Below are 24,641 nucleotides of genomic sequence, written 5' to 3'. Positions count from 1 at the left end.
ACTTTCAATCTTTGTACAAGTCATATTGTGTATTTTCATTTCCATGAGTAAAGAATTTAAACACCTTTAATGAAATTCACACCTTATTCTCTAAGTGTCAACTCAATTTGAAATTAAGCGACATTGAACGCTTTTAATGCTCTTCAATGTTCAAGTTGACTGCACTTTGAATAAATATATCCACAAGTCTGTCGGCCTGATGACAAACAACGTGTTACAAAACAGCTGGGTATGAGAGTATGAGTCAGAGATAGGAGGGTAGTTTATTAGAAGTACTTCACTGGCAGACCTTGTGGTCAGTGTTGCAAAGTCCCCTTATTATAAGTGACTTTGGACTTGTTTTTCTCTGAAGTTGCGCACAAATATTCTCAGTGGTGGGTTGCGTTTTTTTTTTTCAATTTACTTTATTTGTACCCGTAGATAAATGTGGTTGCAGGGAGAGTCACTTAATAAAACACAGACAATACATAAAACACACAAAGTGCAAATACCTGATTTGTATAGGTCATATTGTGTGTTTTCATTTCCATTCGTAAAACATTTAATGAAATTCACACCTTGTACTCAAAGTGTCAACTCAAGTTGACAAGTATAACAACGTGTTATAAAACAGCTGGGTATGAGAGTATGAGTCAGAGATAGGAGGAGACTTTATGAGAAGTATTTTACTTGCAGATATTCTTGTATTTAATAATGTTAAGATGGATTGTGTTCCAGTACAGCCAGTATTTACACTCTATGAGATGTTTTCTTGATGAGGCTGTACTTCTGTTTTCTCTTTTCTGCAGCTTTCTCTTTGAGTGTCTCTTTAGTTACCAAGTATGCTGAAACATGTGTGGTCACAAGCTATAAACAGCTTGTTCCCATTCTTAAGCCATCATTAAGTCATTTTTACAGTTACAACCAGTTACACAAGTACACACACATTGAACACAGTAAGACAGCTGAACATTATGACTATATACAACCATGATGTTCCTAAAACGTTTAACCTTATACAGAGAAAAGTTCCTGCTGAGAGAGACATGTGTGATTAAAAAGTGTAGAAAAGTTCAGGGCAAGCTGACATAAACATTTTCAAGATATCTTCTGAGCTTGATTCTTTAGGGACTCAAAAACAAAGATGAACAATATGTGCAAAGTCAGGATTTTGAAAATTCCATGCTAACTCCTGTCTGCTGTCTAACTTGCAGAAATACATTTATTGGCAATGAAGTCCATTTCAAGTTAGACTGTGTGCACAAGTTTATCCTTGGAAATTTTAATGGAAAAAGCAAAGTATTTATTTACAACTGAAAGTATTACCATTAATTAACCTTCTAACCTTGTACTTCAAGGAAGATATGTGATTTTTCAGATTTAAATGTAGCAGAAATCAAATATATCCTCTGAAAAGATCTCTGTGAGTCATGACTACAATGACTTTGACACCCGACTCCGACTGTCTGTGATGCGTTCCGAGTTTTCTGAGCCGTAGCTTCACTTTGTTAACATCGTCGGGACGGCAGGCAGGCTCCTCCCCTCATGTATAAAAGTTGTTTAATTGAGGGACTAGTGAAAAGAAGAAGAACATACTGTACTCACTGCTTATTTGGATGTCACGTAAGCATTTCTAGATCACGCTCATTTTGGGTAAATTTACATGCAGTGTGAAGATACCAGCATAAAGAACGCGAGCATTAGCATGCTAACACAACAATGCAGTGCAAGTTGTTATGGTTTCATGCTGGTGCTCAAGGGCGACATCTGATGGATCAAAAAATTGCAAATTCTTCCTTTAAGTTCCACCTCTGATTAGAAAAATAACCAATCATAGACTTGGATTTTGGGGATGCACCTGGGCTGGCCAATCAGTTTTCAAGAGGGGCCCAGGCTGGGACTCATACACAAAGCACATAAATGAAATAAGGGGAAGGAAATAAAAGTACTACCTCACACATTTCCTGAAAGTTATAGCATGACTAAACTATCTTTAAACTCTTGGAAACCTAAAAAATATTTTTAATAATCCCTGACGCAGCAGCCATTAAAGTTGGCCCAGGTGGGAGAGCAACGACTCCTGCAGCTCCAATCAAGCCTGCACCTATCAGGGGTGCATACTGTGTACACAGGTGTTCCCCCACTCATCTGACTTGATCTTTCTCTGGGCCTCTTCATAAATGCTGCTGGTGTAATGCCCACCATTTGACTGCAAAATCTCGTCTATCTTCTCAAACAGATCATTCACCTGAGTGTGATTGTTCATGCTACCAACTGAACTACAGCCGCCCCTAAAAAGCCAACAATCCAAGAAAACCAAGCCAAAAAACAATTTTTTTAAACAATCAACAAGAAATTGTACCCAGGATGAAAAGTGTTTCTCAGAGTAGGACAAAGCAGCGACTTAGCCTGCAGCTCTAGGTCCAGCAGCAGCTCCAATAGCAGCAGCAGCTCCAGCAGCAGCAGCAGCAGCAGCAGCAGCAGCAGCAGCTCCAACAGCAGCAGCAGCTCCAGCTCCAATAGCAGCAGCAGCAGCTCCAATACCAGCAGCAGCAGCAGCACCAACACCAACAGCAGCAGCAGCAGCTCCAGCTCCATCAGCAGCAGCAGTAGCTCCAGTTCCAATAGCAACAGCAGCAGCTCCAGCAGCAGCAGCAGCAGCTCCAGCTCCAATAGCAGCAGCAGAAGCTCCAGTTCCAATAGCAACAGCAGCAGCTCCAGCAGCAGCAGCAGCAGCAGCAGCTCCTGCACTTAACAGGGGCACATACTGTACACAGGTGTTCCACCACTCAGCTGACTTGATCTTTCTCTGGGCCTCTTCATAAATGCTGCTGGTGTAATGCCCACCATTTAACTGCACTATCTCGTCTATCTTCTCAAACAGATCATTCACCTGAGTGCGATTGGTCATGCTCTTGTTGTCAAACACAATGTACCTGGCGTTACACTTTCTGATGAGCTCCTTGAGATCAGAGCTGTCTTCCAAAAAAGTCTCAATGGACTTCTTTCCGAGCTCGTCTCCCCTGGTGAAAAGTACAAGTGTGTACTTAGAGGCTTCTGCACCAAAGTTGTCCTTGATCCATTTAACCACTTTCTTCTCTTCTTGTGTAAACCGAACATCCAGTCTGATCACAAGCAGGAACACATGGGGTCCTGGGACAGAGAGGAGGATACATGTCTCGATTTCTTCTTTCAACTTGACTTCTGCTATCGACGTGTCAAAGATCCCAGGCGTGTCAATGAGCCTCACTATTCTGTCTTTGTACTGTAAGACTACTTCTCTACAAGTCCTTGTCACAGAAGATGGTGAACATTTTGCCTTAAAGACCTCATTTCCCAGGATGGTGTTCCCAGTTGAACTCTTTCCTGAGCCAGTCTTCCCCAGCAGAACAATCCTGAGGTCTTCTTGAATATCTGGAGAGCCGCATACTGAGAAGAAACAGCAGTGAAACTATATGAATAATAGAGATGTAATCCATCTCACAGAAGAGGCATGAAAAGTGATCACATAAACCTGCGTATAAATAAAGACACTCACCTTTAGCCGAGCTTGAAGCCATTCTGCTGTACAGAGAGAACTACCTGACCTTGATCTACAAAATCTGTCAGTGTGTGTCTAAACCTTTTCTTTCAGATCAGCTCTTTATTGTCTCATTACTCTCCTCCCTCTCTCTGCCTTCCCCTTTTCTCTCTCTCTCTCTGTCTCTCAAAGTTTTCCAGGAAACTGAAACTTAACTTGTTGGAATCAAATACTAAACTCCTCATCATACCTCATTGCCGTTTTGGAGACAAAAGCCACTGATATAGTAAATTATATATCAGTGACTTACTCTCCCATTGATATGACCCCTTTAATGATGTCAAGGTAAAACGTTCTTTTATTGCCTGCTCCATTTGTGAGAAATTGTTCCCAGCCTGGAGAACAATGCACCAGTCGGTACTGGTTATAGGTCAGATGAGGTCACAGAGGGAGTACTTTAAAGAAGCATGCACTCAAGGAAAGACACTCACCTTCATTAGAGGGCAAACTCATCCTAGATAGAAAAATGACTCCTGATGTCTTATATTTCCCTCATAGTTAAGGCTCAAGGTTACATTGTGCATCACACAATAAACATCTGCCTGGTTACTTCCCTGTTACACAGAGTATACATGAGAAAATGCAACAAATAAGTCAGTAAAAATCAATGAAATCATTGAGAATAATGAACTAAAAACACAACAAACAATAATGTACTTACAGAGTATTCACATGGGGTAATTGTTACACATTTAAAACCAATAGGAATCTATTTCAACAGAATATGGAATCATACTTAAACTTGCAGAGGAAGTTATCAACAAGGAAAATAGTACCTCAATAAGAAATGAAATAATTTCACGTCATTGGTGACAAGCTGCAGGGCAGGGTGTGCCCCATTGGTAGAAAGGATGGTAAACAAAGATGTCAACAAGTGTGGCCCGTCAGTCAGCATTACAGAAACAAGCTCAATGCCAAGTGTATTTTAGCAAACGCTGCCCGCCTCAGTACTGTCTGACATCTGATATTCAGTTCATCACCCACACGCCTCCTCCTGTAATTTATAATATATCATGAGCACTCTGCACATGGGCGCCTGAAGCAAGAAGGATGTTGAGGCCAGTTCTGAGGAGGTGGTAGTCTAATGCCCCCTGCTGGATCTACAAAGCAACATCAATTTACCCATGTGCATGCTGTCAAATTCATACAACTCAAGCAGACACTATAGCCAGTAAAGTCAATACATCGATTTCACCAGTTACAATCTGAGAGTCCATTTGGTCTTCTTTTGGTGGGTTTTGTCTTTAATGTGACAGAGGGTTTGTTTCACTTGTGTAGAATATGCACCATCTCTTTGTTACGATAACACAAAACCTCAAAACTCCACAGGTACTTTTATTATAGTTCACATTCACACTTTTCTCAGTTTTTCTTCTTTGGTGGTTGGTTCTATATTCCTTTAGCCTCTGCTGCTCTCCCCTTTTGATCAGTGGTCGACTATGAACACAATCCCAGTGTCACAGCATAATTCATCCTTACCACAACACAATGCAGAAATCCAGCTGTTACACATGTCAAGCTCCAATCAGCTTTCCTCTTCTGCTCCTTTACCTCCACCTAGTGCCTCCACCTGGGAACTGCACTGCAACCCCAATTACAAAACAAAAACATGATAGCAGTGAACACTGTTGTAAACAAAGTGTCCTTGTGTTTTAATGTTTTTTTTCCATAACCAGCGTGTGTGTGTATGTGTGTGTGTATTTTGCATGCAGCAGCACACACTGCTGCCCTCCTACACCCCTGTGTGTGAGATCCAGAGAGACAAGCTGGTCAGTCATAACAGAAGAAAGACAAACTACTCATACCAGTCGACTGCAACCAGCAAGACATACACACAGAGGACCCTCAACAAGCCAGCTGTGGACATCTGGCTCTTTGACTATGGATTGAAAAGTAAGTTTGATAAGATTAAACTGTATTATTTTACCACACTTGTATAATAAGCAAATGATTTGCAGAGATTCCCTTCTATTTTTCCACCTGACACAGTTTTCAATTTTACACCCAGCACTCACGTTGATTAAATAACAAATTAACTCGTGCCCGCTGGCGTCCAGGAGTGTGTTTGTCATAAAATGAGGTGTGGTTACGACACGTGCAATTGTGGCATGTTCCCATCTTGAGGATGCAGAAAACCAGTGCAATAAGTTATGTTAATATAAAGAGTTCATACCGTACATGTTTACAGCCTGCCTTTATTTGATGGTGAGCCCACAGATTATTTGTTAACATAGATCTTGTCCACCATGTCGGCCTGTCTGGAGATTTTAATATTGAATTGATAAACTATTGGGCCTCATGTGGAAAAGGTCTCTCCTTCTTTTTGATGCTTGGGCAAACTATAACTTAAGTCAGCCATCGACATATTTCATACCATGTGCTTTGTGTGTTCTGTGTGTTCAGGGGCTCAATGAAAGGAGAGAAGTTATATGAACCAAAGCTCTGCATATCTAAGAAGAAAGACTGAAGTCTGCTGTGTAAATATCAACGTGCAAGCCTGCAGGCACACCGAGCTCCGAAAAGGAATGAGAGCTATCACTCTGACTGGTTTGAGTCATTTTCCTCCCAAAACATACCTATGTATAATCAAGCCACTTATTCAATGGTCCGATTATGCCTCATTTAGCGCCCAGATTGTACAAACAAAATCTTGCCGGAAACGCCCTGAATCACTTTGCACCACAAGTTTTTCATTTATCTTTAAATTAAATGATACACACTAGTGTTAAAAAAGGAAACAGAATATTAAATTGACAGTTTCAAACTTTCAATCTTTGTACAAGTCATATTGTGTATTTTCATTTCCATGAGTAAAGAATTTAAACACCTTTAATGAAATTCATACCTTATTCTCAAAGTGTCAACTCAATTTGAAATGAAGCGACAGTGAACACTATTAAAGCACTTCAATGTTCAAGTTGACTGCACTTTGAATAAATATATCCACAAGTCTGTCGGCCTGATGACAAACAACGTGTTACAAAACAGCTGGGTATGAGAGTATGAGTCAAAGATAGGAGGAGACTTTATGAGAAGTATTTTACTTGCAGATATTCTTGTATTTAATAATGTTAAGATGGATTGTGTTCCAGTACAGCCAGTATTTACACTCTATGAGATGTTTTCTTGATGAGGCTGTACTTCTGTTTTCTCTTTTCTGCAGCTTTCTCTTTGATTGTCTCTTTAGTTACCAAGTATGCTGAAACATGTGTGGTCACAAGCTATAAACAGCTTGTTCCCATTCTTAAGCCATCATTAAGTCATTTTTACAGTTACAACCAGTTACACAAGTACACACACATTGAACACAGTAAGACAGCTGAACATTATGACTATATACAACCATGATGTTCCTAAAATGTTTAACCTTATACAGAGAAAAGTTCCTGCTGAGAGAGACATGTGTGATTAAAAAGTGTAGAAAAGTTCAGGGCAGGCTGACATAAACATTTTCAAGATATTTTCTGAGCTTGAAGAGGAAGAATATGTGATTTTTCACACTTAAATGTAGCAGAAATCAAGTATATCCTCTGAAAATAACTGAGTCATGACTGTCTGCAATGAGTTTGACACCCGACTCCCACTGTCTGTGATGCTTTCTGAGTTTTCCGAGCCGTAGCTTCACTTTCTTAACATCGTCTGTACTCACTGCTTAATTGAATGTCACGTAAGCGTTTCTAGATCACGCTCATTTTGGGTAAATTTACATGCAGTGTGAAGATACCAGCATAAACATCGCAAGCATTAGCATGCTAACACAACAATGCAGTGCAAGTTGTTATGGTTTCATGCTGGTGCTCAAGAGCGACATCTGATGGATCAAAAAATTGTTCCACCTCTCAGCTGACTTGATCTTTCTCTGGGCCTCTTCATAAATGCTGCTGGTGTAATGCCCACCATTTAACTGCACTATCTCGTCTATCTTCTCAAACAGATCATTCACCTGAGTGCGATTGTTCATGCTCTTGTTGTCAAACACAATGTACCTGGCGTTACACGTTCTGATGAGCTCCTTGAGATCAGAGCTTTCCTCCAAAAAAGTCTCAATGGATTTCTGCCCGAGCTGGTCTCCCCTGGTGAAAAGTACAAGTGTGTACTTAGAGGCTTCTGCACCAAAGTTGTCCTTGATCCATTTAACCACGTTCTTCTCATTTTCTGTAAACCGAACATCCAGTCTGATCACAAGCAGGAACACATGGGGTCCTGGGACAGAGAGGAGGATACATTCCTCGATTTCTTTCAACTCGACTTCTGCTATCGACGTGTCAAAGATCCCAGGGGTGTCAATGACGCTCACTCCTCTGTCTTTGTAGTGGAAGAATACTTTTTGACAAGTCTTTGAAGAAGATAGTGAGAATTCTGCCTTAAAGACCTAATTTCCCAGGATGGTGTTCCCAGTTGAACTCTTTCCTGAGCCAGTCTTTCCCAGCAGAACAATCCTGAGGTCTTCTTGAATATCTGGAGAGCCGCATACTGAGAAGAAACAGCAGTGAAACTATTCATTTGAATAATAGAGATGCAATCCATCTCATATAAAAGGGCATGAAAAGTGATCACATAAACCTTCATATAAATAAAGACACTCACCTTTAGTCGAGCGTAAAGCCATTCTGTTGTAGAGAGAGAACTACCGGACCTTGATCCTCAAAATCTGTCAGTGTGTGTCTAAACCTTCTCTTTATTGTCTCATTACTCTCCTCCCCCTCTCTCTGACTTCCCCTTTTCTCTCTCTCTCTCTCTCTCTCTGTCTCTCTCTCTCTCTGTCTCTCAAAGTTTTCCAGGAAACTGAAACTTAACTTGTTGGAATCAAATACTAAACTCCTCATCATACCTCATTGCCGTTTTGGAGACAAAAGCCACTGATATAGTAAATTATATATCAGTGACTTACTCTCCCATTGATATGACCCCTTTAATGATGTCAAGGTAAAACGTTCTTTTATTGCCCGCTCCATTTGTGAGAAATTGTTCCCAGCCTGGAGAACAATGCACCAGTCGGTACTGGTTATAGGTCAGATGAGGTCACAGAGGGAGTACTTTAAAGAAGCATGCACTCAAGGAAAGACACTCACCTTCATTAGAGGGCAAACTCATCCTAGATAGAAAAATGACTCCTGATGTCTTATATTTCCCTCATAGTTAAGGCTCAAGGTTACATTGTGCATCACACAATAAACATCTGCCTGGTTACTTCCCTGTTACACAGAGTATACATGAGAAAATGCAACAAATAAGTCAGTAAAAATCAATGAAATCATTGAGAATAATGAACTAAAAACACAACAAACAATAATGTACTTACAGAGTATTCACATGGGCTTATTGTTACACATTTAAAACCAATAGGAATCTATTTCAACAGAATATGGAATCATACTTAAACTTGCAGAGGAAGTAATCAACAAGGAAAATAGTACCTCAATAAGAAATGAAATGATTTCACGTCATTGGTGACAAGCTGCAGGGCAGGGTGTGCCCCATTGGTAGAAAGGATGGTAAACAAAGATGTCAACAAGTGTGGCCCTTCAGTCAGCATTACAGAAACAAGCTCAATGCCAAGTGTATTTTAGCAAACGCTGCCCGCCTCAGTACTGTCTGACATCTGATATTCAGTTCATCACCCACACGCCTCTTCCTGTAATTTATAATATATCATGAGCACTCTGCACATGGGCGCCTGAAGCAAGAAGGATGTTGAGGCCAGTTCTGAGGAGGTGGTAGTCTAATGCCCCCTGCTGGATCTACAAAGCAACATCAATTTACCCATGTGCATGCTGTCAAATTCATACAACTCAAGCAGACACTATAGCCAGTAAAGTCAATACATTGATTTCACCAGTTACAATCTGAGAGTCCATTTGGTCTTCTTTTGGTGGGTTTTGTCTTTAATGTGACAGAGGGTTTGTTTCACTTGTATAGAATATGCACCATCTCTTTGTTACGATAACACAAAACCTCAAAACTCCACAGGTACTTTTATTATAGTTCACATTCACACTTTTCTCAGTTTTTCTTCTTTGGTGGTTGGTTCTATATTCCTTTAGCCTCTGCTGCTCTCCCCTTTTGATCAGTGGTCGACTATGAACACAATCCCAGTGTCACAGCATAATTCATCCTTACCACAACACAATGCAGAAATCCAGCTGTTACACATGTCAAGCTCCAATCAGCTTTCCTCTTCTGCTCCTTTACCTCCACCTAGTGCCTCCACCTGGGAACTGCACTGCAACCCCAATTACAAAACAAAAACATGATAGCAGTGAACACTGTTGTAAACAAAGTGTCCTTGTGTTTTAATGTTTTTTTTCCATAACCAGCGTGTGTGTGTGTGTGTGTGTGTGTGTGTGTATTTTGCATGCAGCAGCACACACTGCTGCCCTCCTACACCCCTGTGTGTGAGATCCAGAGAGACAAGCTGGTCAGTCATAACAGAAGAAAGACAAACTACTCATACCAGTCGACTGCAACCAGCAAGACATACACACAGAGGACCCTCAACAAGCCAGCTGTGGACATCTGGCTCTTTGACTATGGATTGAAAAGTAAGTTTGATAAGATTAAACTGTATTATTTTACCACACTTGTATATCTCACAGCCATGAATTTACTTTAAAAATACTTTTCAGTATTCTAGTATTTTATTGTATTAAAATATCTGTAGTGTAATGTGTATACAGAATTTATTTGTATTTACCCTATTAAATAAAATAAGTTAAATACTGTTCTTTAATCATGAAAGCTGCTGGTCTCAGGTTGATCCTTTACTGATGTATTTGCAGAGGCATTGCTAAAAAAAACTCTTTTATCTCAACAGTACATACCTGGCTGACAAACAAGAAGGTAACCTGAGAAGAGGAAACAGAAGAAAAGAGGAAACTTTTCAACACGTTTAAACATTTACATTCACTGGAGGCTGTACAGAGGAATTGTTTAGAGGCTTGACTGAATACTCAGTTATTGACCTCTTTGATAAAAGACTCTTTAAAGAGACACTTTTCTGAAGCTGAGAGCACTTTTTACTTCAGACATCATGGCGTCCACGGGTCTCCAGCTGCTGGGCTTGGTGTTGGCCATGCTGGGTTGGGGGTTTGGGGTCTTGGTGTTTTCCACAAAGCACAAAGCGCATAAATGAAATAAGGGGAAGGAAATAAACGTACGACTTCACGACTATCCTTAAAAGTTACTGGTTGACATAACAATCTTTAACTCAGTATTTTTCTATGTTGCTAACAGAAGCTACACTTAGCATCAGATACTGCAACACATTGCTGTCTGTTCGACACAAACCTTTCCACTATAACATAATGTTCTTTAGATGAATAACAATAATGTTTGAAGAGTTTTGATCAGCCATCACAGAGCTTTAACTGTTCTCCTTGGCCCTATGTTATGTTAGTTTATGAGGTCACAGGTCACAATACCTATTCAAATAGCTGCTTCATTTCTGGCCACCTCTTGAATTTCAGTGTTTGTGGTCCTTATTAACTCCTGATAGAAAGATCTGGTTCTTTAGCAGCCCAATGCTTCACTATGATAACTAATAGTTGCTAACTTATAGTCTATCTGCACTTTAGTGAAAAGAATAAGTAATGATATTTGTATTAAAGGTGCTCCCATCAGAAACTCGCTAAGGTTGGCTGCTCTGGCTTACACAGATGATGTTACTGTTATTATCAGAAACCAAAAAGAGCTGGATGCTCTGACCTCTAATCTGCTGCTTCAGGTGCTAAATTAAATCTGGAAAAAACTGAAGCTGTGTGGATCGGTCCAGAAGAGAATAAAACAGATATTAGTGTCCAGCTAAGAGATGAAAGTAAAGTACTTGAGATATGGATTTATGGTAAGGACAGTCATTTTTTTTAACTGGTCTAGAAAGAGACTGAGATTAAGGATGAGGTTGAGAAATGGGAAAATAAAGATACCAGTTATAAAGGCTGTGTAAACATAGTTAAAACCTACATGGTGTCTAAATTTTTGTTTCTCTCAGCTGTGTTTCCTCCAGCTGTCATTTCGTTAAATTAATTGTGAGCAAAGCTTATTTGGGGAACAAATCAGGAAGTTACAAAAAGATGTCTGTTCTATAAAATGAAAACAAAACGGAGGTTTGGGAGCACGTGAACTTAATTTATAGTTGAAAATTCCCTTCATTAAAAATGTGTCCAATGCTTTGAGCAGGAGTGCAGCATGGACGGGTGGAGACCAAACACAATGGAATAAGTTAAAAGCAAGAGCTAGAACACATACCTCTTATTATAAGTTAACATTTGGTGATTTTAAAACAAAATATGAATATTTAGACATAAATGGACTATAGTTCGCCTACTAAAGAAATATATAAACATTTAAATGATAAGGTTAATGAAGGATAAATTGAATGTATTTCCAGTTGAATATAAATAAATGAAAATATAAGGGATAAATTACTTTCTGAGCTCCTCCGTGATCCTGCATGGTTAATCTCTGTTTACAGACTTCCTGTGAGAGCTGTAGTTCAGTGGAAATGTTTCATCATAACAAAAAATTGTCCCATGATTTAATGTACCGAGGATGAAAACATTACAACATCTCTTGATCCACTTCTACCGCACACAACAGGTCAGATTTAAATGACTGATGTAGGTTTTAATGTTGTCAACAATAATAATTCTGTGATGTACGGATGTTTTCTCTGAACCGTTCACTGACAACAAAAGAAAACTTTTCTGGCTGGTGATGTTTGTCATAAACACAACGATCTGGAAAACCGGAGCAAAAGTTGTCATTAATCAGCAAATGATTTGCAGAGATTCCCTTCTATTTTCCCACCTGACACAGTTTTCAATTTTACACCCAGCACTCACGTTGATTAAATAGCAAATTAACTCGTGCCCGCTGGCGCCCAGGAGTGTGTTTGTCATAAAATGAGGTGTGGTTACGACACGTGCAACTGTGGCATGTTCCCATCTTGAGGATGCAGAAAACCAGTGCAATAAGTTATGTTAATATAAAGAGTTCATACCGTACATGTTTACAGCCTGCCTTTATTTGATGGTGAGCCCACAGAACATTTGTTAACATAGATCTTGTCCACCATGTCGGCCTGTCTGGAGATTTTAATATTGAATTGATAAACTATTGGGCCTCATGTGGAAAAGGTCTCTCCTTCTTTTTGATGCTTGGGCAAACTATAACTTAAGTCAGCCATCGACATATTTCATACCATGTGCTTTGTGTGTTCTGTGTGTTCAGGGGCTCAATGAAAGGAGAGAAGTTATATGAACCAAAGCTCTGCATATCTAAGAAGAAAGACTGAAGTCTGCTGTGTAAATATCAACGTGCAAGCCTGCAGGCACACCGAGCTCCGAAAAGGAATGAGAGCTATCACTCTGACTGGTTTGAGTCATTTTCCTCCCAAAACATACCTATGTATAATCAAGCCACTTATTCAATGGTCCAATTATGCCTCATTTAGCGCCCAGATTGTACAAACAAAATCTTGCCGGAAACGCCCTGAATCACAAGTTTTTCCTTTATCTTTGAATTAAATGATAAGCACTAGTGTTAAAAAAGGAAACAGAATATTAAATTGACAGTTTCAAACTTTCAATCTTTGTACAAGTCATATTGTGTATTTTCATTTCCATGAGTAAAGAATTTAAACACCTTTAATGAAATTCCCACCTTATTCTCAAAGTGTCAACTCAATTTGAAATGAAGCGACAGTGAACACTATTAAAGCACTTCAATGTTCAAGTTGACTGCACTTTGAATAAATATATCCACAAGTCTGTCGGCCTGATGACAAACAACGTGTTATAAAACAGCTGGGTATGAGAGTATGAGTCAGAGATAGGAGGAGACTTTATGAGAAGTATTTTACTTGCAGATATTCTTGTATTTAATAATGTTAAGATGGATTGTGTTCCAGTACAGCCAGTATTTACACTCTATGAGATGTTTTCTTGATGAGGCTGTACTTCTGTTTTCTCTTTTCTGCAGCTTTCTCTTTGATTGTCTCTTTAGTTACCAAGTATGCTGAAACATGTGTGGTCACAAGCTATAAACAGCTTGTTTCCATTCTTAAGCCATCATTAAGTCATTTTTACAGTTACAACCAGTTACACAAGTACACACACATTGAACACAGTAAGACAGCTGAACATTATGACTATATACAACCATGATGTTCCTAAAATGTTTAACCTTATACAGAGAAAAGTTCCTGCTGAGAGAGACATGTGTGATTAAAAAGTGTAGAAAAGTTCAGGGCAGGCTGACATAAACATTTTCAAGATATCTTCTGAGCTTGAAGAGGAAGAATATGTGATTTTTCACACTTAAATGTAGCAGAAATCAAGTATATCCTCTGAAAATAACTGAGTCATGACTGTCTGCAATGAGTTTGACACCCGACTCCCACTGTCTGTGATGCTTTCTGAGTTTTCCGAGCCGTAGCTTCACTTTCTTCACAATGTCACGTAAGCGTTTCTAGATCACGCTCATTTTGGGTAAATTTACATGCAGTGTGAAGATACCAGCATAAACATCGCAAGCATTAGCATGCTAACACAACAATGCAGTGCAAGTTGTTATGGTTTCATGCTGGTGCTCAAGAGCGACATCTGATGGATCAAAAAATTGTTCCACCTCTCAGCTGACTTGATCTTTCTCTGGGCCTCTTCATAAATGCTGCTGGTGTAATGCCCACCATTTAACTGCACTATCTCGTCTATCTTCTCAAACAGATCATTCACCTGAGTGCGATTGTTCATGCTCTTGTTGTCAAACACAATGTACCTGGCGTTACACATTCTGATGAGCTCCTTGAGATCAGAGCTTTCCTCCAAAAAAGTCTCAATGGATTTCTGCCCGAGCTGGTCTCCCCTGGTGAAAAGTACAAGTGTGTACTTAGAGGCTTCTGCACCAAAGTTGTCCTTGATCCATTTAACCACGTTCTTCTCATTTTCTGTAAACCGAACATCCAGTCTGATCACAAGCAGGAACACATGGGGTCCTGGGACAGAGAGGAGGATACATTCCTCGATTTCTTTCAACTCGACTTCTGCTATCGACGTGTCAAAGATCCCAGGGGTGTCAATGAGGCTCACTCCTCTGTCTTTGTAGTGGAAGAATACTTTTTGACAAGTCTTTGTCACAGAAGATGCTGAGAATTCTGCCTTAAAGACCTCATTTCCCAGGATGGTGTTCCCAGTTGAACTCTTTCCTGAGCCAGTCTTTCCCAGCAGAACAATCCTGAGGTCTTCTTGAATATCTGGAGAGCCGCATACTGAGAAGAAACAGCAGTGAAACTATTCATTTGAATAATAGAGATGCAATCCATCTCATATAAAAGGGCATGAAAAGTGATCACATAAACCTTCATATAAATAAAGACACTCACCTTTAGTCGAGCGTAAAGCCATTCTGTTGTACAGAGAGAACTACCGGACCTTGATCCTCAAAATCTGTCAGTGTGTGTCTAAACCTTCTCTTTATTGTCTCATTACTCTCCTCCCCCTCTCTCTGACTTCCCCTTTTCTCTCTCTTTCTCTCTCTCTCTGCCTCACTCTCTCTCAGTGTTTCCAGAAAAGTGAAACTTAACTTGTTGGAGACAAAAACTAAACTCCTCATCATTGTGGCCGTTTTGTAGACAAAAGCCACTGATAAAGAAAACGGTATCAGTTGACCCTCTTATGATGTCAAGGTAAAACATTCTTTCATTGTCATGATGAACACAGTGCTGTGCAGTGAAGTGATATTATTATCCCTCCATGTTGCAGACAAATAAATTGAATAAAGTTAAAAAGAGCAAAATGTCTAAAACGACAACTAATGATGGGGTAAGAAAAAGTAAGCAATAAACAAACATTCCTTTATTTTATTTTAATTATAATTTGAATCCAATCTAGAAACTCTACTTGGCTCAAAACCTCAGTGTTGGGGTGCCGGTAGTGTAGCCGGTAGTGTAGCGTATCTTTTAAAAAAGACACCCTCAATGTTTCCCTCCTCATTCTACATGCTTCTTCATGTCTGTTTTATGGCGTCTGAACCCAGTGAGCTTCAACCACGATTTCAATGTTGATCTATGGTTGAAAACAGTGAAATCAGATTCGACTGTCCAACGACTCCTTTCATCTGTTATTCAACCAGATAAAACAACAGCTAATGAATCAATGTGTCTGAAAAGACAATTCTGTTATAATTTTGATACATTTTTCAGTTTGAGGTAAAAAGGAGGACAGAGGTGATTATTATGGTGGCATCTATAAAATGAATGCCTTTTTATCTTTTAATGATTTACACAAGGTGTATTTATTTGTATGTTTCATCTTGATATATCTCTATCATATCTTAAAGTCTTGTAACTTTAAGTCTTCTTACACTGGATGGAAGTGACTTCATTATCTCTCTCTTTATTCTAAGCTCCAACAAGCTAACAAGCTGCCTAAAGCTAGATTCATATTTTACTTTTCCTGCAGAAACATGACACGAGAACACGCGAAACTAAACTTTTTTATTGGGAACAACTTTATTTTCTTAATAAGTAAAGAAACAAACGAGTTTACATGACTAAACTGTTAATCAATGTATATACAGCATGTGATACCTATATGATCAAAAAGAGTTTTCTGACCTTTAAAAAAAGACAAACTTTCAGCATCCTTATACTTTTGTTACTCCTAATGAAGTCTTGTAATGCAGACTCTAGTACAGGTTATTTCATTTTTACAAATTAAACAGAATGAATAAGATCATAATCAGAAATAAAACTCATAATAATGAATAAAGAATAAAATGATATTCAGGATGAAAGTGTTTCTCAGAGTAGGTAATTCATTGTTCAAAGCAGACATGCTGGGACTCATACACAAAGCGCATACATGAAATAAGGGAAAGGAAATAAAAGTACTACCTCACACATTTCCTGAAAGTTATAGCATGACTAAACTATCTTTAAACTCTTGGAAACCTAAAAAATATTTTTAATAATCCCTGACGCAGCAGCCATTAAAGTTGGCCCAGGTGGGAGAGCAACGACTACTGCAGCTCCAATCAAGCCTGCACCTATCAGGGTTGCATACTTTACACAGGTGTTCCACCAACTACAGCCGCCCTTAAAAAGCCAACAATCCAAGAAAACCAAGCCAAAAAACAATTTTTTTAAACAATCAACAAGAAATTGTACCCAGGATGAAAAGTGTTTCTCAGAGTAGGACAAAGCAGCGACTTAGCCTGCAGCTCTAGGTCCAGCAGCAGCTCCAATAGCAGCAGCAGCTCCAGCAGCAGCAGCAGCAGCAGCAGCAGCAGCAGCAGCTCCAACAGCAGCAGCAGCTCCAGCTCCAATAGCAGCAGCAGCAGCTCCAATACCAGCAGCAGCAGCAGCACCAACTCCAACAGCAGCAGCAGCAGCTCCAGCTCCATCAGCAGCAGCAGTAGCTCCAGCTCCAATAGCAACAGCAGCAGCTCCAGCAGCAGCAGCAGCAGCTCCAGCTCCAATAGCAGCAGCAGAAGCTCCAGTTCCAATAGCAACAGCAGCAGCTCCAGCAGCAGCAGCAGCAGCAGCAGCTCCTGCACTTAACAGGGGCACATACTGTACACAGGTGTTCCACCACTCAGCTGACTTGATCTTTCTCTGGGCCTCTGCATAAATGCTGCTGGTGTAATGCCCACCATTTAACTGCACTATCTCATCTATCTTCTCAAACAGATCATTCACCTGAGTGCGATTGTTCATGCTCTTGTTGTCAAACACAATGTACCTGGCGTTACACGTTCTGATGAGCTCCTTGAGATCAGAGCTGTCTTCCAAAAAAGTCTCAATGGACTTCTGCCCGAGCTCGTCTCCCCTGGTGAAAAGTACAAGTGTGTACTTAGAGGCTTCTGCACCAAAGTTGTCCTTGATCCATTTAACCACGTTCTTCTCTTCTTGTGTAAACCGAACATCCAGTCTGATCACAAGCAGGAACACATGGGGTCCTGGGACAGAGAGGAGGATACATGTCTCGATTTCTTCTTTCAACTTGACTTCTGCTATCGACGTGTCAAAGATCCCAGGCGTGTCAATGAGCCTCACTCTTCTGTCTTTGTACTGTAAGACTACTTCTCTACAAGTCCTTGTCACAGAAGATGCTGAACATTTTGCCTTAAAGACCTCATTTCCCAGGATGGTGTTCCCAGTTGAACTCTTTCCTGAGCCAGTCTTCCCCAGCAGAACAATCCTGAGGTCTTCTTGAATATCTGGAGAGCCGCATACTGAGAAGAAACAGCAGTGAAACTATATGAATAATAGAGATGTAATCCATTTCACAGAAAAGGCATGAAAAGTGATCACATACACCTGCATATAAATAAAGACACTCACCTTTAGCCGAGCGTAAAGCCATTCTGTTGTATAAAGAGAACTACCTGACCTTGATCCACAAAATCTGTCAGTGTGTGTCTAAACCTTATCTTTCAGATCAGCTCTTTATTGTCTCAATACTCTCCTCCCTCTCTCTGCCTTCCCCTTTTCTCTCTCTCTCTCTCTCAGTATTTCCCAGGAAACTGAAACTTAACTTGTTGGAAACAAATACTAAACTCCTCATCATACCTCATTGCCGTTTTGGAGACAAAAGCCACTGATATAGTAAATTATATATCAGTGACTTACTCTCCCATTGATATGACCCCTTTAATGATGTCAAGGTAAAACGTTCTTTTATTGCCTGCTCCATTTGTGAGAAATTGTTCCCAGCCTGGAGAACAATGCACCAGTCGGTACTGGTTATAGGTCAGATGAGGTCACAGAGGGAGTACTTTAAAGAAGCATGCACTCAAGGAAAGACACTCACCTTCATTAGAGGGCAAACTCATCCTAGATAGAAAAATGACTCCTGATGTCTTATATTTCCCTCATAGTTAAGGCTCAAGGTTACATTTTGCATCACACAATAAACATCTGCCTGGTTACTTCCCTGTTACACAGAGTATACATGAGAAAATGCAACAAATAAGTCAGTAAAAATCAATGAAATCATTGAGAATAATGAACTAAAAACACAACAAACAATAATGTACTTACAGAGTATTCACATGGGGTAATTGTTACACATTTAAAACCAATAGGAATCTATTTCAACAGAATATGGAATCATACTTAAACTTGCAGAGGAAGTAATCAACAAGGAAAATAGTACCTCAATAAGAAATGAAATAATTTCACGTCATTGGTGACAAGCTGCAGGGCAGGGTGTGCCCCATTGGTAGAAAGGATGGTAAACAAAGATGTCAACAAGTGTGGCCCTTCAGTCAGCATTACAGAAACAAGCTCAATGCCAAGTGTATTTTAGCAAACGCTGCCCGCCTCAGTACTGTCTGACATCTGATATTCAGTTCATCACCCACACGCCTCCTCCTGTAATTTATAATATATCATGAGCACTCTGCACATGGGCGCCTGAAGCAAGAAGGATGTTGAGGCCAGTTCTGAGGAGGTGGTAGTCTAATGCCCCCTGCTGGATCTACAAAGCAACATCAATTTACCCATGTGCATGCTGTCAAATTCATACAACTCAAGCAGACACTATAGCCAGTAAAGTCAATACATCGATTTCACCAGTTACAATCTGAGAGTCCATTTGGTCTTCTTTTGGTGGGTTTTGTCTTTAATGTGACAGAGGGTTTGTTTCACTTGTGTAGAATATGCACCATCTCTTTGTTACGATAACACAAAACCTCAAAACTCCACAGGTACTTTTATTATAGTTCACATTCACACTTTTCTCAGTTTTTCTTCTTTGGTGGTTGGTTCTATATTCCTTTAGCCTCTGCTGCTCTCCCCTTTTGATCAGTGGTCGACTATGAACACAATCCCAGTGTCACAGCATAATTCATCCTTACCACAACACAATGCAGAAATCCAGCTGTTACACATGTCAAGCTCCAATCAGCTTTCCTCTTCTGCTCCTTTACCTCCACCTAGTGCCTCCACCTGGGAACTGCACTGCAACCCCAACTACAAAACAAAAACATGATAGCAGTGAACACTGTTGTAAACAAAGTGTCCTTGTGTTTTAATGTTTTTTTCCATAACCAGCGTGTGTGTGTGTGTGTGTGTGTGTATTTTGCATGCAGCAGCACACACTGCTGCCCTCCTACACCCCTGTGTGTGAGATCCAGAGAGACAAGCTGGTCAGTCATAACAGAAGAAAGACAAACTACTCATACCAGTCGACTGCAACCAGCAAGACATACACACAGAGGACCCTCAACAAGCCAGCTGTGGACATCTGGCTCTTTGACTATGGATTGAAAAGTAAGTTTGATAAGATTAAACTGTATTATTTTACCACACTTGTATATCTCACAGCCATGAATTTACTTTAAAAATACTTTTCAGTATTCTAGTATTTTATTGTATTAAAATATCTGTAGTGTAATGTGTATACAGAATTTATTTGTATTTACCCTATTAAATAAAATAAGTTAAATACTGTTCTTTAATCATGAAAGCTGCTGGTCTCAGGTTGATCCTTTACTGATGTATTTGCAGAGGCATTGCTAAAAAAAACTCTTTTATCTCAACAGTACATACCTGGCTGACAAACAAGAAGGTAACCTGAGAAGAGGAAACAGAAGAAAAGAGGAAACTTTTCAACACGTTTAAACATTTACATTCACTGGAGGCTGTACAGAGAAATTGTTTAGAGGCTTGACTGAATACTCAGTTATTGACCTCTTTGATAAAAGACTCTTTAAAGAGACACTTTTCTGAAGCTGAGAGCACTTTTTACTTCAGACATCATGGCGTCCACGGGTCTCCAGCTGCTGGGCTTGGTGTTGGCCATGCTGGGTTGGGGGTTTGGGGTGTTGGTGTGCGCGGCCCCTCTGTGGCGTGTGTCAGCCTTCGTTGGAGGGGAGCTGGTGATCGCCCAGGTGCTGTGGGAGGGACTGTGGATGAACTGCCTTTCTCAAACCACGGGCCAGATCCAGTGCAAGACCTACGACTCCACTCTGGCCCTGCCCATGTCTCTGCAGGTGGCTCGCTGCGTCACTGTTCTCTCACTGCTCCTCTGCCTCCTGGCCCTCCTGCTCGGGGTGGCGGGGGCCAAGTGTACACATTGCATGGGTGACGGTAACCAGGCCTCCAAGGCTCGGCTGGCGAGGTTATCAGGGGTGCTCTTCCTCGTGGCAGGCCTGGCCCACTTGGTACCGATCTGTTGGACTGCCTACACAATCATCAGGGACTTCTATGATCCAAATGTTGCAGCGCCTTTAAAGAGAGAGCTTGGGCCGGCGCTGTACCTGGGCTGGGGGGCCTGCGTGCTGCTCCTGGTGGGGGGCGCTCTGCTGCATGTGGGCTCCTCTCCACCGGTTGGAAAAACTCTGCCTGTGGGAAGAGGAGCAGTGAAGGACAACCCACATACAGCAGCAGCAGGAGAGGTGAAGCAACAAGAGAAATCTTTTGTATGAGATCAATTTATCGGACATGTGAGGCTCAAACATCGACGGAGGTCTACACCTGCTGTTTTATGTATTGAAAAGCAGACGGAGTAAATGTTATCTGTAATTATTTGATGAACTTCAGATTTAAAGGGTTTCTAATGACGTTTAAATGATTTAATAAAGTGGGAGTTGACATGAGGTGTGGGCGGTAACAGATGTTTGGATGTTTACTAAAATGTGTGACTTACATTTCTCAAATTCCACTCTGCCTCTGCTTGTGTGTGTGTGTGTGTGTGTGTGTGTGTGTGTGTGTGTGTGTGTGTGTGTGTGTGTGTGCGTGCGTGCGTGCGTGTGTGTGTGTGTGGGTGTTCTGTGTACAGAAGGCCACTGTACATTGTACATTTGTGTATGCTGATGTAATAGCTCAAAGCATGAGTGGGCAATCAGAGTGTTGGTGGTTATTTACATTTAACAGAATGTTTCTGCATTTGAGGACTTTTAATTCCCATTTCAGAATATTTCACTATTCTTATCAAGACTGTGATTCAAATGTAATTTTGTACAGTAGGCTGCCTTTCTATTGATATCAGTTCAGAGAGCTCCTGAGTGTCAAGCAGTGATAATACAAGTCTCAAAATCTTTGGCCTTTCTCAGTAGATACAAAGTTTAAGAAGTACTACAAGTATGTGCATAATAGTTGCATGGAATTTTACATGACCGATATGTAAAATATCTGAATGAAATAAAATGACCTTAATGTATAATCAGACATTAAGGAAACATGCTATGTTGAAGTGTTGACTTCTCTGACAACAATGCAGCAGCTTCTAAGTTTAGATTCTGGTCCTGAATGGTCTGTATTTGTTTTAACTAGAAAAGGTAGGCGGTATAAGGCAGCTCTCTTCAATGTTTTGAATTTGCACTGCAGTACTAATTTAAAACACTAGGTGTTACATATTGCTCCTTTAATTTTGTCATTATGGATTGTCTTTTGTATGTATTTAACCACTTGTAGAAATAAATGTGTGTTGACTGATCCCCACAATTGTACCTTTTACTTGCTTAAGGTGATGCAGTCGAGGTGATAAAAGAGCTCTGGAAAAAATATGATTTCTGAACACTTCCAACGTTAATTTATGATTATATTGTTGTTAAAAATCGAAGATGAACTAATATCTTAATTAGTTGTCGTTTTCCGCAAAAAAAAAGGTCCAAACTTCCAAACTCCATTTGATCCAAAGAGTCGCTTTTGCACCTTTAAGAAAAAGTTAAAGACCCAGCTCATTCATTAAGATGGAACAGCTCCTTCTATATGTTAAAAATAACAACTTTTACATTTCAGTTTAAAGTATTTAATTTGAAAAACCTGACAGCTGTTACTCATACAAGACACAAAGATGTGAGAAAAAGAAGAAGAAGATTTACTTTATTGATACCCGCAAGGGGAAATTTCAGTTTTTACACTCTGTAGTCATGAACACACACATAGGCTGAAGTATATATATATAGACATGCACACAAACAGGATCCTATGAACATGCACTAAGGGAGAGATGTCAGAGTGACGGAGCGGAATGTGCATAAACCCAAACACATCATTCTGGTCTTTGGCTCCCTTATGGCTTGTCATATGGTACCGTTTTGGCTTCTATTAAATCAGCCCAATTTAGAACTATTTTGACCTATGTGTTCATGTGGATTACTTAAAGAAGCATTATGTATCCCTGACACCCAGTGTTTAAAATTGGTACTGCAGTCCACATTCAAAACATTGGAGAGATGCAAAAACATGGATAGGTAAAAAGAAGCAAACAAGATCGCTGCTCAGAAGCTAGCACTTCAACATAGCTGTTGATATAGTAAGGTCATTTTATTAATAAACTCACCAAATATCTTACATATTGGTCCTTTAAATTATTCATTGCAATCAAACTAAGCGGTATAATTCCTAGAGTAACATTATTTGATGACATTTGCTATAAAACAGTGATGTTATACCACAAAGCACTAGTGTGCATGTGGCATAGCAATGTGGATAAAAGATTGTCCCTTTATTCTGTCATGTATTAAAACAATAAAAAAAAGGAAACCATCTCTCAAACAGGAGCCGTTTGCCATCGTAGTCTTAAAGACCCGAACCCAAAGAGCCAACTCGCTCTCAAACAACTCATCCCTAAAATACAAGTCCCAGCATGAGCCAACAACCGAGCATGTTGCAGCTGTGATTAGGAGTTCATAGCTTTGCTGTGCAGTAAAATGTAGTTGTATAACTTGTTTATTGGTGTGTGTTTTCTGAAGTACGGTGCAATCAGGAGAGGATCTTTTGCAACTTCAGTGTTTCCTGCATGCTGCTGTGCTAACAGACAAACACAGACGAACAGATTTAGACTTATTAAATCTTGTTAAAGGGCGAACTCTGCTGCTCTCACTTGACTCTTCCCAAAAATGTCTCTTTACAAGGACAGAACAAGAAGGTCTTAAACTTTCCTTAAGGCCTTAGTAAATTACAACGTCATTATAATTGTTTAATGTCAAGAATGCACTTTGTGTTGCAATCTGGAAAATAGTTGACTTTGCCCTCATGATGATTCCAGAGCAAATGTTTGAATATGCCTTTCTGCCGCGGCCATAGATGTTCATGGGGGGCTGTATGTATTCCCATGTCCTCCCAATTCTTGTTGACATTATATCTGAGGAAGCCAAAGACAGAATTATCTCGCTCCAGTCGTAAACATTATGCAGACATCCCAAGGGGTTTCTGTGAGAACTTTGTTGAGGGCTACTTCTACGTTCCCTCACAATATTTTGCATTCCCTCTGAATGCTTTTGCGTTTCCTTGCTTTATTTTTCAGGTTAAATCACGTCACTATGCATTGGTATTGTAAGGCAGCACAAGGTCACTGAGGTCAAGAGACTTCAATGTTTTTACTCCGTCATCTCAGTCGAAGCTACAGAGTCACCTGAAACTTGAGCGTTGTATTAGTTTAGCCTTAGATGATTTCAAAAACAGAATCAAGGACCATTTGACCTTGCACAGTTTTTATTGCTGAATGATACTCATTTATTGATTGACGTCACTTTTGTCTGTTACGGTCTGTCTGGCGTGGAACTTCTTGTGCCGCTGTCCTGGCAAACTCCCTCGTAAAATACATTTTTGTATCTCTCAATCAAGCTGCAGCTTGTTGTTGAAAAATGAAGCAGATGCGGAAATGTGGAAGTTCGACGAGTTTCTGCTTGAGGCTGGCAGCATCAGCACCGCAAGTCACATACACACCCAATTCAAATAGGCAGAAATGATCATGTTTACAGCCTGATAGGTCTGATTAGCTCATGTCTTTATCAATTATTTTTATAACGCATCCATTTAGATTTTATGAAGGGTAAGTGTTATTCACGATATGGCGCTTAGCTGACCTGATTGAAAAACCCGCCTCAGCTCCAGCTCTCAGCTTGTCCTTAGGCTGACTGAAAGTTAGGTTGAGAAAGAATTTCAAGCATTGCAGCTTCTGCCGATTTGACTCCAGACAGCAGTAACAGATGTACTCAATGATAAAGTGATTAGAGATTGGTGGTCAAAGGTGAAGGAGCAAGGGTACTGAGGCCTCATTTCTAACTGGTTCTCAAGAATGCGATCAGACTGGAGAGAATTTTTGGTTCTTTTTATCAATACAAAAAAACG

General features: G+C 40.1%; 3 protein-coding genes and 1 pseudogene across 5 annotated transcripts; 1 reads left to right on the top strand and 3 right to left on the bottom strand.

The window, feature by feature from the left end:
• Positions 1-2,262: 2,262 nt before the first annotated feature.
• On the bottom strand, positions 2,263-4,482 carry LOC109999197 (GTPase IMAP family member 9-like). 2 transcript variants are annotated; one of them, XM_065952730.1, is made up of 3 exons: positions 4,336-4,482; positions 3,991-4,113; positions 2,263-3,408 (listed from the first exon to the last, which is right to left on the bottom strand). In XM_065952730.1, the coding sequence occupies exons 2-3, from the start codon at positions 4,010-4,012 to the stop codon at positions 2,384-2,386; spliced, it is 1,047 nt and encodes a 348-aa protein (XP_065808802.1). In that variant the 5' UTR covers positions 4,013-4,113; positions 4,336-4,482; the 3' UTR covers positions 2,263-2,383. The 2 variants fall into 2 exon arrangements, with proteins under 2 accessions (XP_065808802.1, XP_020509819.2); XM_020654163.3 differs by lacking the exons at positions 3,991-4,113; positions 4,336-4,482 and adding an exon at positions 3,518-3,572.
• An 833-nt stretch (positions 4,483-5,315) lies between these two features.
• On the top strand, positions 5,316-22,746 carry cldn31 (claudin 31). 2 transcript variants are annotated; one of them, XM_065952750.1, is made up of 5 exons: positions 5,316-5,452; positions 5,963-6,106; positions 9,921-10,101; positions 19,652-19,832; positions 20,105-22,746. In XM_065952750.1, the coding sequence occupies exon 5, from the start codon at positions 20,321-20,323 to the stop codon at positions 20,987-20,989; it is 669 nt and encodes a 222-aa protein (XP_065808822.1). In that variant the 5' UTR covers positions 5,316-5,452; positions 5,963-6,106; positions 9,921-10,101; positions 19,652-19,832; positions 20,105-20,320; the 3' UTR covers positions 20,990-22,746. The 2 variants fall into 2 exon arrangements, with proteins under 2 accessions (XP_065808822.1, XP_065808827.1); XM_065952755.1 differs by lacking the exon at positions 5,963-6,106 and having other exon boundaries at positions 5,356-5,452.
• On the bottom strand, positions 6,582-9,452 carry LOC136178580 (GTPase IMAP family member 9-like; annotated as a pseudogene).
• On the bottom strand, positions 13,397-19,536 carry LOC136181018 (GTPase IMAP family member 8-like). The gene is made up of 3 exons (XM_065960877.1): positions 19,418-19,536; positions 16,772-17,791; positions 13,397-14,825 (listed from the first exon to the last, which is right to left on the bottom strand). The coding sequence occupies exons 1-3, from the start codon at positions 19,449-19,451 to the stop codon at positions 14,128-14,130; spliced, it is 1,752 nt and encodes a 583-aa protein (XP_065816949.1). The 5' UTR covers positions 19,452-19,536; the 3' UTR covers positions 13,397-14,127.
• Positions 22,747-24,641: the final 1,895 nt, after the last annotated feature.

This window comes from Labrus bergylta, chromosome 1, assembly GCF_963930695.1.
Source record: "Labrus bergylta chromosome 1, fLabBer1.1, whole genome shotgun sequence".
Lineage (NCBI taxonomy): Eukaryota > Metazoa > Chordata > Actinopteri > Labriformes > Labridae > Labrus > Labrus bergylta.
Note: the sequence above shows the minus strand (reverse complement) of the source record. Positions and strands in the feature narration are given on the sequence as shown.

Bases quoted from the DNA above. Each gene is read 5' to 3' on its own strand.
- LOC109999197 (XM_065952730.1), bottom strand. From the start codon at position 4,012: ATGAGTTTGCCCTCTAATGAAG. The intron at 3,409-3,990 runs GTGAGTGTCTTT...GTTTCTTCTCAG, and splicing joins GAGTTTGCCCTCTAATGAAG to TATGCGGCTCTCCAGATATT.
- LOC136181018 (XM_065960877.1), bottom strand. From the start codon at position 19,451: ATGTGTAACAGCTGGATTTCTGCATTGTGTTGTG. The intron at 17,792-19,417 runs GTAAGGATGAAT...GTTTCTTCTCAG, and splicing joins GATTTCTGCATTGTGTTGTG to TATGCGGCTCTCCAGATATT. The intron at 14,826-16,771 runs GCTAAGTCGCTG...GTTTCTTCTCAG, and splicing joins TGCTGGACCTAGAGCTGCAG to TATGCGGCTCTCCAGATATT.
- cldn31 (XM_065952750.1), top strand. From the start codon at position 20,321: ATGGCGTCCACGGGTCTCCAGCTGCTGGGCTTGGTGTTGGCCATGCTG.